Source organism: Hippichthys cyanospilos, chromosome 8, assembly GCF_059441005.1.
Source record: "Hippichthys cyanospilos isolate Australia breed blue-spotted pipefish chromosome 8, RoL_Hcya_1.0, whole genome shotgun sequence".
Taxonomy (NCBI): Eukaryota; Metazoa; Chordata; class Actinopteri; order Syngnathiformes; family Syngnathidae; genus Hippichthys; species Hippichthys cyanospilos.
The window spans coordinates 8203775-8219549 of record NC_142376.1 but is presented as its reverse complement, the minus strand read 5'-3'; the positions used below and the strand labels follow the sequence as shown (position 1 = coordinate 8219549).

The following is a 15775-nucleotide window of genomic DNA, read 5'->3' as shown; positions in this document are numbered from 1 at the left end:
CCCCTGATCCAGTCGCTTCTATAAACTCCACCCAGATTTTTGCATATTGTTCATTTCGCCAAGATTTACAAAAAAATTAAAAAAAAAACACCACGCGTTAAAAACATTTGAAAAGACACAAATCCCCCCCCCCCCCCCCCCCCCAGTGATTTTCACCCGAGAGAAATGGCTTCGTTTGCCGAGTGTTGGAGTCATATTGATCAAAATGATACTTTTTGACATGTTTTTATAACATCGTTTTTATAACAAGTGACATAAACATAACAAATAAGACATAAAACAACACATTAAAACCACCAGACATGTTGCTTTACGCCACAGCAACCAAAGCTTAAAAATGCTTTTGTTTCCTAACATTTACTCACACTCAAATATCGTCACTTAATGCTTACACTGATTTTTTTTATCGTTTTGACAAATCTGAAACGCCAGCAAACCGACTAAATATCACGCATTTCTCTAGATCGAGTTGCGTGATCCCTAAATTAAAAACGGCCAATTATTTTTTAATTTACAATGACGCGCTCAAATCTAAACCCATTGTCACAATGTGCATATTTTATTTAAAACTGCTAATCTATCGCCGAGACTTGATAAAAAAAAAAAAAAAAAAACTACATCTTCCAGAAACGTCCTCCTACGGCAAGCGAAATGCCCAAAAATATATTGTGTCACATTTCCACACGTTGAGTGGACGTCTCGCTTCGGTTTAGCTTGTGTTTTACGGCTCGTTTCATTGTAAACAAGTCTGGTGCAACGTGGATCATGGATGAGCATATAGCCTCTATGTGTGAGCAGCTTGTAAAGGCTGTGCATGTGACTATGGATCCGGAATCGAGTCAAATATACCGGCTGGAGGCCCTGAAGGTATTATCGTTATATTGGTTGTTAGCTAGTTGCTAGCCGCTTGCTAAACGTGTTACCTGTATTTACTTCAGAATGAGTGAGTTAACAAAAAGAAACCTCATGTGTCGTTCGGAGATAAAACATTTTCTAAATATTACCACTGCGTCATTAATGTTGCAAAAGTGGATCTTGTAATATACTTTAAGGCAATTGTTATCCATATGTTTTGAAAGTTAGCCTATCATGCTAACATTTTCCACTACATTCATTCAAACCATAGGGCATCACGTGGAGCGTGATAAAGGACCATTCTCCCTGTTAAAAATCGAGGCAATTTTACATTAATCGACTTCTACCAAACAATGTAAATTGTTATGCTATGTGTTATGCAGTTGTGTTGAAGTATTTTTGTGGCTACATATCTGACATGACATGGTTGTTTTTTTGACAGTTTTTTGAGGAGTTTAAAGACAAAAGCCAACTCTGTGTCCCATGCGCCTTACGTTTAGCAGACAAATCCCAGCCAGCTGTAATCAGGCACTTTGGCTTGCAAATTTTTGAACACGTCATCAAGTAAGTGCTAAAATTAGCCTGAAGGGCTATAAGATTTTGATGATAATGAACATTTGAAGTAGCATGTTTATTCCTTGCAGGTTCCGATGGAACGATATGCAACAACAAGAGAAAATCCAGGTCAAAGACTGCACCATGGAGCTGCTGTTAAAAGTGAGCATGATGCGTTGGTGCACTTGTGCTATAAGTGTAACTCCTAGGTGTTGATGGAACTTCTTTTTGCACTCAGGGCACACATTCAATTCTCAAGGAGGAAAGCTACATTAAAGATGTACTCTCACGAGTGGTGGTGGAAATGATCAAGAGGGAATGGCCACAAAACTGGCCTAATATGCTCAAGGAAATGGAAACTCTAGCGAGCGTTGGGGTGTGTACAGTTCAGTGAACCTCCTCTTTTAATAAATGATTGTGATGCCACAAGGCAAAGCTCTTAAAATGTCAAGGACCATAAAGCATCAACATTATACCTCTGGCATGTACATAGTCATGAACCCATGTTATATTAATGACTTTCTTCAGTAGCTCAAATACTCCACAATTAATTCTTAAATCAGGACACCCGTCGATCCTTAACGAATCTTAAAAGGCATTCAATCCTTGAATCTAAAAACATACATGCAATTAACTCATTGATTAAAATATCTCACTTTATTCACGGAAATGACAACATTCACATAGGAGGCCCAGACAGAACTTGTTATGCTGATCCTACTAAGGCTGGCCGAAGATGTGATCACCTTCCAGACGCTGCCTCAGCAGCGGCGCAGAGATATCCAGCAGACGCTCTCGCAAAACATGGAGAGCATCTTCACGTTCTTCATGACTATCCTGCACCAAAACAGCGTAGAGTACAGAAAACTGGTAAAATAAACAATTGAAGAAACAAAATCTTTAAACTTGGAAAAGCTGCATTCACATAAAATACCTATCTCATCTTTTATTTAGAAAGGGTCGCCACAGCTTGAAATGAAGGTAAGTGCTTCATCTTTCCCTATTGTAATGACTGAAAATGCCATTAATCTTTAGCACCCCCCCCAAAAACCCACAATGTTTTCAAAAGAAAAATAGCAGTGTGAGTGAAGTTCTATTGTTTTTTATGTGTTACTGCAGAAATTATGTTCAGATGCCTGTTGCTTCAAGGGTTTTAACTGAAAAATCAATGCTGATTTTATTAGCTTGTCTATGGTGTTTTGTAATTTGTGTTAGTAATAAGCTGGCAGATCTTTATGTTGTTTGAAATGCAAAATGTGTAATTTTCCACGTTAAAACCTCAAAAGGATGGGCATGGCAATATTTTAACATTTTACATCATTATATCAGGCCAGGGCTCACTGCAGAGTGGCCGTGGCGACCCTGAGCACGCTGGCTGGCTACGTCGACTGGGTGTCTCTGGTGCACATCACGTCCGGCAACTGCCGTCTACTGGAGAGCTTGTGTTTGCTGCTGAGCGAGCCTGAGCTGCAGCTGGAGGCAGCAGAGTGCCTCCTTATCGCCACCAGCCGCAAGGTTCCACACGGCAGACTTGTCGGTTATCGTTATACAAATTTTTGGTACCGCTTCTAAATGTGTTGGTGTTGCTGTTCCACAGGGCAAACTGGAGGAAAGGAAGCCGTTCATGCTGTTGTTTGATGATGTCGCCATCAATTATATTCTTTCTGCAGCCCAGTGAGTGTATTGTGATAGTCATTGTGCTCCCTCTTTAGTATTTGCTGTCATTTCAACCTGGTGTGTCTCCTTTCAGGTCAGCAGATGGTCCGGCCTCCTCTGAAACACAGTAAGTAGAAGGGTGAAGGCCTTCAAGTATGCTATTTCTATTCCTTTTATTCCTCACACTTTTTTTTGACAATCGTTTTCCACATAATCCATCGGATTCACATCATTCCAAATTACAATTATTCAAAACATTCACGGCGTGGGTGCTTGTATGTTTTTCATTCCAAATACCTGTGATTTTCCGATTAATTAAAAAAAATGCCTCTAAAAATTCACCATTCATTCCCAAGGAGGCTGTTTTTAATTGTTCATTTTAATGACTTATTCAACATTGCTGACCTGTTGCCGATTCTGGCAGGTCCACCAACCAAAAAAACTTTAAAAAAAAAAACAAAACCCTGGAATGTTTTCAATATTGTGTAATGGTGAGTTTGTTCATGTATTGCAGACCAGTTCACCTGGTAGAGCGCCGCTACATGTTTCTCAAGAGGCTGTGCCAGGTGCTCTGTGCACTGGGAAATCAGCTTGTCTCACTTGTGGTATGTATGCAAGGCTTTTTTCATGTGTAAAATTTGTGCTTGCCTGAGTGTTTTGCAAAATTTCTCCACAGGGTTCTGATGTCAAAGTGGATGTTCCCCCAAACCTCAGCAAGTACTTGGAAGCCTTGTTGGCTTTCACGACACATTCCAGCCTGGTAAGAGGAATTGAATGGTAAACTTTTGCATTTTTCCTTGTATGTAAAAATGTCACTCCTCCTCCATAACTGCTCACTCGTTCGTCCCTTCTCTACTGGCGAGGAAGAGAGGGGAAAAAAATGTTAATTGGAGGTGATTCTTTTCTGAGGCGTACACATACCCAATCAAATAGTGTCCTGATTAGAAATCTCCTCCCAATATAGAAAAATGTAGAAAAAAAGGAAAAAGCTTATTACAGAGGACAGACAGGATTAGCGATCTTCGAAACGATCATTCATCACACCGCTTCGCCTTTTTCCCCACAGTTTACTGTTTTATTGAAATCTGTGATTATACACTTGTATGGTACATTATATAGACTTTTTCTGATGAAATTGAATGTTTTTTTGACCATAGTTTCTGAAGATGGCCACTCTACCTACCTGGGCATCGATCTTCAAACATGAGACGCTTTCCCAAGATCCCGTTGTTGCAGAAATGACCACCAAATTCCTCAGAGCGTCCATCAGCAACCTTGTCAAGGTTAGCATGTTGTCATCGCTAGAGTGCGACTGTGCCTACTCTGATGCTCATTCATGAGGTTTTATTTTTATTTACTTTTTTTCCTATTTTGGATCCAGGTCGGTTTCCCCAGCCGTAACGACCACCCAAGTTGTCAGTACTCACGTGTGGACTTTGAAAGTGACGAGGATTTTCTCGTTTCCTTCAATTGTAAGATTTTCTTGAGTTGACATGCAGAATCATATTTTTCTACAGATGTCATTGAATATTTTGCATGTGTGTCGCTTTCCCCCTCAGCATTTCGGGCACACTTGGGAGAGGGCGTGAGGGGTGTTTCTCGCCTCGTTCCCTTAGAGGCTTTTCAGATGGCCGCCATGTGGCTGCAGCACCAGCTCGGCAATTCCGCATGTACGTACTTCTGCTCACTGGTCCGAGAAATACATTTACTCTTTAATTAATTAATTCCCAGCCCAATTAAAATTGATTTTTGATGTCTATACCCATCAATGGTAGTGAATGATTGAATTACAATGCTTAAATTCTTAAAAGTGCATGATTGTTGGATAAAGTAGCACCCAAGTTTTGTGTTTCACAAAATTCCTGGAAGGCTAGTGGGATACGATATTCATATTTTCATTGTATCTTTAGTAGTGATAAAAAATGTAATCAGTCCTCAACAGTCTACTGTCTAACCTACATTTGTTAAAAACAAAACAAAAACTTAGTTTTATGGAGAAAAATTATACAACAAGAAATGTGGAGTATTTTTTCCTGTTGAAGGATTTACTTTTTATGACTTGATTCTTCTGGGGTGATTATATTTTCTCTTGTGAAATGCCCTCATTTTTAACTAATTGTCATTTGTGCCAAAATTCACTGCCAGCTGATTTCAGACCCTCCTTTACCCTAATATTTGCGGAAAAAAATACTGTAGGTACTCGGGACTGAATGCTGGACTTTTTAAAGACTTTTAGATAAATCTTTGGAATTGAATGAGTTACTAACACTAGTCAACAGCAAATTTTAACCAGAGATGACTTCGTGAGTCCCTAAGCCAGGTCTGCCCAAACTTTATTACCCCAAGATCTACTTTTCCAGCAGTTAATTGACCATTGAAAAAGTAATTCTCATAGTTGTACAATTTTAAAAAGTCAGCATTTTTCAAATACCAAATACAGTATTTGTCCCAATTTCATCCTTTCCAAATTTAGACCGATTTCAATGCAGAAATCATAAGAAACCATTTCAATTTTTTTACACAGTACAGAGTTTTTTTCCCTTGTAAACACATTGTTAATTTTGTGCACATTGTTAATTTTGTGTAATTGTATGGTGTGCTGCTCACCTATCTCACTTTCTCCAGCTCAAGGCGAAGGGCTGTGCTCGCTTTTCTCCACGCCAGTGCTGGAGTGGGAAGCTGTGACAGTGTTCACGGAGTGCGTGGTACCTCGGGTCTTAAAGACCCTCGAGGAGGAGGTAATAGACGCAGCCCAGACGGACAAGGCACCGAACAGCTCAAGACAAGCACATTACGTTTTCAATGTGACCTTGCAGAAGTTGCCTGTGGACGGGAGTATGGAGCTGCTGCAGGCCGTGCTAAACTACGACACCCGAGAGCCGCTCATCGTGTCCTGCGTGCTCACCAACGTGTCCACGCTCTTCCCTTTCGTCAAATACAGACCGCAGTTCGTGCCTCAGATCCTTGGCAAGGTCAGGCTAGGGTGTTTGAGCTGCCGTCATTGTAACAATATTAAAATCTGGAAATTTTACTTCATGTTACTACTTCTCTCATCGTTGAGGGTCTTTTTTTTTTTTTTTTTTTTTTTAATCAAATAACGAATTGGGTCTCATCACACGTGTATATTGCAAAACCTTGATTTAGCTCTGCCAACATTACAAATTTATTACCTCAAAATAAACCAATGATCATTTTTGCAAGAAGTTAACCTGACCTCATTTATTTTGGCTTTGCAGCTCTTTGAAACGGTGACATTTGACACTGTTCAGGACATTAAGGTAAGTTGAATATACGCACTATAATAATTTGTGCTTTTTCCACAACATGTAGATTACCGATAGATTTTTTTTTTTTTAAATAATGTGATTCAATACAGACTCCACGGACCCGAGGTGTTAACACCGTGAGGAGGCATGCCTGCTGTGCGCTCATCAAGATTTGCCGAGATTATCCACAGTTGATTTTGGTAATATAACTGCTTTCTTTTTGAAGCAACAACGATACGGCAGTGCGTACCAGGTGCTTCTTAATAAAAAAGTATCTTGTGTTCATAATAAATGAGAATATTATGAGGGAGATTAGAAACTTTAATATTGAAACTAGGCTGGAATGGGCTTTAGAACAAATGTTTAATGATTTTGGATAAAATAAGAATTTTTTAAAATTTTAATTTAATTTGAATTGTTTTTTTTTCAATAAATATTCTACGAATAAACGTAAGAAATCATTGCAAAATGTTGAAAAAGTGAACCGCTGTAAATTCGTTCAGTATTCTGGACAGCCATGATTCTCATAATGTGTTACAAGTACTCCTTGAGGTTCATGAAAGAATCTCTTCCCAAGTACAGGTCATTTATAGTTAACTTGAAATTATATTCTTTTTTTGTTTGTTTGTTTGTTTAGTGGAATTATGCTGGTATAATTTTTAGTTTACTTTTACCCGTAGTATATTTTAATAAATATAGTTATCATAATTTTATTTAAATACTATGTTAATTTGTGAATGGTGTATAATGTTGGAGTGACATTCAACAATAAACATCATTCAACCTCCTGTGCTATTAAATCTTAACATTGGTCATGATGGGGGCAGTTGCAGTGGTTCTCACCTTTTTATTATAAGGAAAAAATTGTACTGAGCTCTCCATTACTGTACACTTATCTTCTACTTCTCGCAGCCTTGTTTCGACATGTTTTACAACCAAGTGAAGGAGATGTTCAACAACGCCACGCTTACGTTCATGCAGAAGTGTGCCATGATCGAGTCTCTTGTGCTCATCAGTAACGACTTCAAGGATTTCGAGAAGCAGAAAGCTTTCATAGATGAGCTGCTGGCCTCCGTGATGGCCGACTGGACCTCAGACACCATGCAGCAGTAAGTTCTGGGTCCATTTCGCTCTTGGCATTTTTTTTGTCCTCCTGTAGCTTTTTGTTTTGTTCCCTTTGTTCCTGCTTCACAGAGTGCTGTCCAACCCTGCTTTATTCCTTTCCTTCATCGGAGCTGATCAGGTGGTCAGCGAGCAACACCCAGAAGCTGATACTGCTGGTACTAACAGGGGAAGGGTGAGCATATCTTATTATATCATTCACCAGTTAAAGTATCTTCTGTTGTCAATGGCAGTGAATAAGATAATGGCGTTTCCCAGGGGTCAAAATCAACCAACAGCAGCATCGCTAACATTTTTGTCATCTAATTGTCTCCCAGCTGGGCTTCTGTATGAACGCAATGCTGGCCGTGGTGAAGCGGGCGCACTGGCCTACGGACCCGGAAGCTGCCAAGGGCGGAGGCTTTTTCGTGGGCCATTCACCGTCAGGCTCCCCCATCTACAGAAACCCCAGCACTTCCCAATTTCTAGCATTCCTGCCCAACCTTCTGACTCTCATCAGGTACCTGCTTGGTATTTACAAATCAGCTGAATCGAGGATGGTCACATTTTTCTTCTATTTCGCCACAGAACTCAGAACAGTTTGTTTACGCCGGAGAACAGAGCTCGCCTGAGTGATACCTTTATCAAAGCGCATGAGATGTTAGAGGGAGAGAGAAATCTGGTTCTGGGTGCGTTTTATCAACTAACTATTTAACATTTACTGGTTTTACATTGCTCATGTGAGGCAGCATGAATTCATCCTTAAAATACCCTGTTCTCCAGGTCTGGCTCAGCCCATTCAAGAGTCATATGACACACCTTCTTTTAAAACTATCCTGGAACGAATGCAGTTCTTTTTCTCGCAGCTCTACGACAACTGGTAAAGTTCCCCGTGCTTTTTACAGTCATCGCATATATTTGTATCCTAATATTATTGTCGCTTTATTCTGCAGTTTCCAAATCCTTGGTTACGCATCGTTTTCCCTGCAGCAGGAGTTCTACAGCATAGAAGGGCTGGCCGAAGAATTAACCAAATCAGTTTTCTTCTCCCTTGATCATGTGCCGGACTACAGACTTCGCCCTGTCATTCATATCCTTTTTCACTTTATTTAGTATTTCATTTGTTATGCCTGCACCATTTAATAATCTAGAGTGCCCGGAGTAAACCTACGGGGGCTCGGGGAGAACAGGCAAACTCCACTCTGGAAGGCCGAAGCAAGCTCAAATTTAGTTCAGTAGTCTAAACTGTTGAGTCAAGTCAAGTTTTTTTTTTTTCGTATAGTCCTGAATTGGTGCTCCCTCAAAGGGCTTCACAGGTGAAGAAGAAATCATACACAAATCATAAATACACAACACCATCCCCTGAACAAAGCACCCAGATGTGGAAAGAAGAAATAAAATAAAATAATAAATAAATAAAACATCCGAGGAAAATAAGAAACCTTCAGAAGGGAGAATGCTCCTTTCACACTCAACTGGTTGCACTAGATGGCAAGTGCTAAAAATAACACTCTGCCGTATTAGGCAGTAAGTGTCCGGTGCAAATATGCATGTACACCTATAAACCCATGTTTGAGAACTGTTACATTTTGTTGAATGACTCACAGTGGCTTAAGAACTGTTACATTTTGTTGAAAGACTCACAGTGGCATAGGCATAGGCAATATGTATTTCAATGTGTATTTCTGTGATGAAAACATTTCCTTAGCAGCCGTTACGCTTGTTTGTAAGGCCAATGGTACTGTCATGTCCTGCGGAACACAACAACACTCTTCTTTGCCCTCTGCTTGGCCCGCTATTCAGCTACATTTTGCAGGTTTGATACTTGACTACCAAGTACATTTTGATAAAGCTTCTGTCAAGCCAGTTACTCTCTCCTAATGTTTCTTTTTATTCTTATTTTAGCGTTTGAACCTGAGGTGGCAAGCCGTCATCCAGAGGTCTTCAGCCAAGTAAGCATGCACTGAATATAGTTTTATACCTCAATGTGTTAAAATGTTCGTATTCTGAATATGTAATCTGTCAAATATATTAAAACATTAAGACAAAAATTGATTTTATTTATTTTTTTGAGCAGTGGTGAGGAGGAAGAGGAGGAGCTAGTGTGTCAGGAGAGTCAGGTGACACAGGAGATGTTGGAGGAGCAGCTGTTGCGCCTTCTCACCAGAGATATGCTGGATTTCATCAGTACGTTTCTCTTTTCCCCACTCTACTTTTTTGTTTTACATTCTAAAACAGAGATGGGGTTGATTTTAGTGGGAGCATGTGTATTTGTTTTTCAATTACTTTTTGTTTTTACATTTTTATTAATTTTCTAACCCACTAAACAAAACAATGAAAAAAAATGTATTTAATCAAAAAAAAGAAAGAAAGAAATGTGTGTGTATATAGATGTGTATATATACTTTTATATTGGGTGTGGGTGTGTGTATGTATGTATGTATATATATATATATATATATATATATATATATATATATATATATATATATATATATATATATATATGTGTATATGTATATATATATATATATATGTGTATATGTATATGTTTGTGTGTGTGTGTGAGTTTGGGTTGATGTGTTTTGGCTGTGGAGTGCGTGTTGGGTGGTATATGGGGCTTATGTTTTTTCTGGACCTGTTTTTTGTTGTGTTGCAAGGTTGTTGTGCAATGTTTGTTTTTTATGATGAATTAATAATGGCTGTCATCTTCAGCTGCAAGCTGCATTTTACGGAAATTCCCTGATCATGCTGCCAATAAGGAGGAAACAGAAGGTGAGGATCTCGTCTGGCATAAGAAAATTATCCATATTGACTGAGAATTTGGTTGAGCAATATAAGCTCTTTTCAGTATGTTAGTTTTTACATGAACACACCACCAAACATAGACATTGACAAAAGAAATATTTGGCGATTTTTGTAATATTTTCTGTTAGGTTAATCATATAGTCATGGTCAAATATTTTACCAGTAATCTATTCAAAAAAATCTAATTTTGTTTTTTATTTGATAATTTTAATGACAGATGTAAATAAATGAGTAAACTAATTTCAAACATGCCCTTGACAGAGGAGGATGTGATGATGGATGCAACACAAGCTTCACCCGCCGCCTCGGCCACAGAAGAGCTCTCTGAACTGGGGAAAAGCCTAATGAAGGATGAGGTCAGAACTGTCAGACCTTTGCAGGATCTTACACGTGAACACAACTGTAATTTTTTTCTTCTTTTTATGCAGAACATCTACATGACCCTGTTGTCCTTTTCCTTCACCTCACTGTCGTGGAAGGACGCCGCATACTGCCACCGCACGGCTTCCTTCATCTGCTGGACCCTTCTGCGGCAGGTTGGACAATATTTGAATTGTTGTCAGACTTTTTACTAGTCATGGAGCAGATGAAATTGGTAAGTGAAAAGGAGCTATGATGTGCTTTTGTTCTTTCGCAGGTGACTGGATGCAACCTTCTTCCAGAGGCGGTCGCTTGGTTTTTTGTCAGTGTCCTCAAAGCCCTGGAGATGCACGGGCAGCATGAAGTCTGCAACGGCAGCCTCACACAACTGGCCATGCAAATCTATGACAACCTGGTAAGGCCATCACATTTTATGGGTCGGAGGTACTATATGAAGGTGTTCTTTACTGCCTTTAATGCGTCTTTGTTTCCTTTCATCTCATTTCTTTTCATCATCCTTCATTCTTGATATTCGTACATCCTTGTCCCCTCCGTTTCCTTCCTTCCTTCCTTCCTTGCATCGATCCTCCCTGGCTCCTTTCTTTCTTTCATTTCTTTACTCTTCCGGCCTTAATTTCTTTCAACTCTTCAGTCACTTTGTTCTCTTTGTTTACCCGTTTCTTAATCTTCTCTTTCTACCATCTTTCCTTTCTTCCATTTCAACTACTTTTGTCATCATTTGTCCTTGACTTTCATACATGGTTCCTTCATATCGCCCTTCACTCATCCATTCATCCCTTCATCCACCTGTGCATCTTTTTTTAAATTTTTCCTTGCATCCACTTACTTCAATACATTTTTGGTATGTTTTCCTTCATTTCTTATTTCTTTTCCTTCCTTCTCTCCAGGTTTTCATTCTTTTCATATATCCTATTTGCATACATTCATACAGTACATGCTTATATACAGTACTTTAATTTCATAGCACCTACTTCAATATGCACATCTTTCCATCCAGTCATCCTACCTTTCTTTTTTTGCTTAATTTTTTTTGTATCTATTCTTACCTTTCCTTCCTCACTCTATGCCTTTCCACCTTCATTCATTCCTTGGTCAATCATCTCCGCTTCCCTCCCTTCCATCCTTCCAACCTTTCTTTCCGTTTTTGGCCCTTTTATCCCGCTTTTTTTCCTTCATTACTTCTTTCATAGCTTCCTTAATTTTTTATAGTTATTTGCCCTTCCTAGGTTGTTTCATACCTTCTTCCCACAGTACAATCCTTTTCTCTTAATGCTTATATCCGTCCTAGTCTCTTTCCATCCCTACCCATTATCCTTGTGTCCTTATTTCCTGTCGTCCAGCTTCATTTTTTTGACATTCATTTCTGCCTTCATCCATCTATTTAATAAGTGTATACAGTACCTACTTTACTTACTTTTGGCCCACCGGGTACAGTACAACAAATGATATCTGTGTTATTCGTTTATTCCCTTCCTCAGCGTCCTCGCTACTCTGAGCTGAAGGCAGTGATGACTGAGATCCCTAACATCAGCGTGGAGAATCTTGAGTTGTATGACCAGAATTTGCCCGAGCCCAGCGCGCTGAAGGTTGGCGAAAAGAAGAGGAGAGAAAAGTTCAAGAAGCTTATCGCTGGGACTGTAGGGGTAATGTCACATCCGGTCTTTAGGTGGCGTTGTTGCTCTACTATACAGTATCTATAGGACATTCCCATTAACTCATTCACTGCTAAATATGAACTTTCACCAACCACAGAATATTTTGCTCTGTGAAAATGTAAAAACTGACCCTGCCAAAAGAAAGAGTACTTGCAGAGATAAAATGGTTTCTAGATTTTTTCCAGATCTTTTGTAATAAACAGTGAAAAGTGGGTTAATTTTGCCAAAAACACTAGTTTCTTTAAAAAAAAAAGAGAGAAACGAATTAATAGACACAAGTTTTTTTGGCTCGTGTAACACTTAAATCCCAAGAGAAACAAGGCTGAGGACATTTGAATGCATTTTTTGTATTCAACACAAAGCTAAGAAACCATCAAAACCATTCTCACCCTCGAAACACACACGTATACTACTACCTTTCGCTGCATCTGTCTATGTAACAAACTGAGCATCACGCCTAATCTTTTTCTACTTAAAGCTGTACCAATCTCAACTCCACAATGACCCAGTGTCGCCATCTATAGGGCTATGCTTGTCAGTACAGTAATTTTGAAGTTGAATAACATTTACACCAGCAAGTCAGTGGCAGTAAACGTTTAGATTCCAGTTAACAAATCAAAACATCCATGGCAGCGAATGAGTTAATTAGAAACACATTTTTGGTCCCAACCCTTAGACTGAAGAAATGCTGCTCTGCAGAGTGCTTCCATTTTCTTGAGAGAGAGCGAGCGAGAGAGAGAGAGAGAGAGAGGAAAAAATGCACATTTAAAAGACCTTTCTTTTTTTTCCTCGCCAACAGAAAGCTCTGTGCCAGCAGTTCAGGAAAGAAGTCCATATCCGTAATCTTCCGTCTCTTTATAAGAAGGTGAAGCCCGACAAGGATGGGCTGAGCACCGACGAGACGCCTGGGCTTACGGCACTCTTCAATCCAGAGAATTCCTTTTTTTAGGAGGAGGAGTGGGCCACAGCTTCTTGAATGAACTCTTTTGGAACTCCCAAGTGTGCCGCAACCAACGTATTGTCAAATTAAAAGTTTAATTGGCTTAGTCATTTTTGAACATTTTCACAAAACAAGAAACTAATCAGCGAAGAAGAGCCCACTTGCCTCAAATCGACGTTTGCGGATTACCACGACCTGGACGACTGACAATTTACACAGATGTAAAGGAGAAAGAATTTAGTAAGCACATTTATTTTTTTTATTTATATTGTAACAATAGGTTTATGACCTATTGAATTATGTTGTTAGGCGAACAATATCTTGTCAAAGTGGCACAACGACTAATTACTATCATTCTTACACTTTTTTTTTAAACAAGCTAATTTCAGTGATTATTTTCCCTTCACCCACACTAATTGGCTCAGATGGGCTCACATTGTTTTGCATCAAAATCTGTTCAATGTAAACAGAAATGAGGTATACTTTACAGTCACTTTTGAACATTTTCATTTTTCTTGATAAATTAATAGTGCTGGATTATGTTATTTAGTACTTTGTGTAGTTTCCTGTAATGAACAATTAATGAAAACTTTGATATAAGCTTTTCTGTATTGTATATAATGTACAGTACTTGTCAATTCTCAGCACCCCAAGTACCATATTGTCATGTTTTTTTTTCCATTGTGTGCCAAAATGTCATATTTAAAAAGGCCACATAATCACAAACAGAGGACAAAGTCACATTCCTGCAATGTCCAAGAAATTGTTTTATTATGATGTGTGCTGCTTTTATTGAGCTGTGAAAGTGACAATTTTGTTTTCATTTTTTGAGTTCCTCTCACTTTTTTGTAAGCATGCAGAAACAGGCAGCTTAGAAAAAAGGTAACCCTGAATCTTGGAACATTCATTTCAGTCTCTGGTAATTGTTCATTTATTTTAAAAAAATGTGCTTGTTACACTAAAAGGATCTGTAAAAATAATTAAGCAAAGCCTTTGTAAATTTTAGTGTGATAGTTTGCTTTTGAATAAAACGAAAAAGTTCATGTTGTTTTATCTTTTTTTCTTGTGCCAAAAATGTATTAAATTTGAAACGTAAAGCCAATGTTTAAACAGGTCTACTTTAATAATTCCTTTACATTTTTAACATGTTGGCAAATGGGCTTAATACTTTTTTCGATATGAGTACCACTACTTCATTCACATTGAAAATGAGCAATAATTCTTTAACTGCAAATATACCTTAATATATATTGTATCTGGCCCCCTTTCCCCTTTTTAATCGCGAACAAAATACATCGAGCAAAGCATTTTTGGAAGTGGATGACTTACAGTCCATCCACGACTACCTTGACGGCAACGCCCGCGGTTGCCTGGCAACAACATTTCCGACCCAGTCCGATGAGCTAATCGCAAACAGGTGAGTTCAGCTCGCTGACAAGTCTCCAAAACTCGCTTTTCGAATCTCCGTTTGTGAAATACGCCCCGGTTAGTTTTCCCTTATCTCGACATGTTTGAGTAGGCGTGTTCGCTATTTGCGTGTGTGTGTGAGACTTCGGAACCAGGACGCCCGTCCGTGGAGCCAAGACTATCGGCCAGCTTTGCCGGGTTTCGGTGAGCGACCGCCGGATTGTGGCGGCGGCTCACTTCGCTGGGGCAGAATTCAACCGAGTCAACAACCCTGAGGAGCAGTTTGTCTTTCTACCGGTACTTGGTGAATATAATGTCATTCAAAGTTCAGGGAAGAAAAAAAAAAAAACTTTTTTGTGTTTTTGTGGAAGGCGGGTGGTACTCTGTAGCTCAGTCAAGTACAATACTGCTGATTAAACATCTGATCTAGATACTCTGAAATGTACTTAATTGCAAATATATATATTTTTTTATTGTCAGTTACTAATAAGTAATTTTATGAACAAGAAAAATACACCTGCTTTCGAGTTTGCCTTATTTTTAGTAACCTACATACACTAGTTCTTGTATCAGTTTGCATTAAAATATCTAACGCACCACATTGTGAAGGCCCACTGTAAGAAAACATACTATTTCTCGAAACGGTTAAGCCAATTTTATCTTCACTGGTTGGCTCACAACAGAGGTTATCGCAAGGCACTTAACGTGTTTGCACAATTCTTGAGACACAGTGCTGTATACTGGCAGTAATCTTGCTCACTTGAAAATAAGCAGTACATTAGTAAAATTGTTAATTCTTCAAAAAGACACTTAAAGGCGTTCACTGCCACTCGCAGTTGAAGTTTTCTGCCTACATAAAATTAAAGAGAATTATTCTGTATATTGGACACTCCAAATTTCCCTTTGGTATGATTATGAGTGTGAATGGTTGTTTGTCTCAGTGTGACCTGCAGTTGGCTGGCAACCAGTTCAGAATGAAGCCGGTCTACCGCCTGAAGACTGCTGGGATAGGCGCCAGCAAGGCATTGACCCTAGTGAGAATAAGCAACTACAGAAAAAAACAGATGGATGGTCTGTTTTGAAAATGGCCATAGATTAGCCTTTTAGTGTGCTTGGTTAGTCTTAATCAAAATGGTTCATTGGTGCTGTAC

At 39.0% G+C, this 15775-nt stretch overlaps 1 protein-coding gene across 1 annotated transcript; it reads left to right on the top strand.

The window, feature by feature from the left end:
• Positions 1-685: 685 nt before the first annotated feature.
• Positions 686-14260, top strand: xpo5 (exportin 5). The gene is made up of 33 exons (XM_088421963.1): positions 686-867; positions 1298-1419; positions 1500-1572; positions 1649-1786; positions 2098-2280; positions 2365-2391; positions 2740-2925; positions 3008-3084; positions 3161-3193; positions 3581-3671; positions 3743-3826; positions 4224-4349; positions 4448-4538; positions 4626-4736; positions 5692-5804; positions 5883-6038; positions 6303-6344; positions 6443-6532; positions 7245-7441; positions 7527-7629; positions 7772-7953; positions 8022-8122; positions 8217-8313; positions 8387-8516; positions 9145-9249; positions 9339-9385; positions 9511-9620; positions 10149-10208; positions 10503-10597; positions 10670-10777; positions 10879-11016; positions 12101-12265; positions 13077-14260. Exons 1-33 carry the CDS (start codon positions 766-768, stop codon positions 13224-13226), a joined length of 3633 nt encoding a protein of 1210 aa, XP_088278089.1. The 5' UTR covers positions 686-765; the 3' UTR covers positions 13227-14260.
• The last annotated feature ends 1515 nt before the right edge of the window (positions 14261-15775 follow it).

Excerpts from the sequence above, each read along its gene's own strand:
- xpo5 (XM_088421963.1), top strand. The coding sequence starts at position 766 with ATGGATGAGCATATAGCCTCTATGTGTGAGCAGCTTGTAAAGGCTGTG. Across the intron at positions 6,533-7,244 it reads ATTATCCACAGTTGATTTTG|CCTTGTTTCGACATGTTTTA; the intron begins GTAATATAACTG and ends TACTTCTCGCAG. Across the intron at positions 8,314-8,386 it reads TCGCAGCTCTACGACAACTG|TTTCCAAATCCTTGGTTACG; the intron begins GTAAAGTTCCCC and ends TTTATTCTGCAG.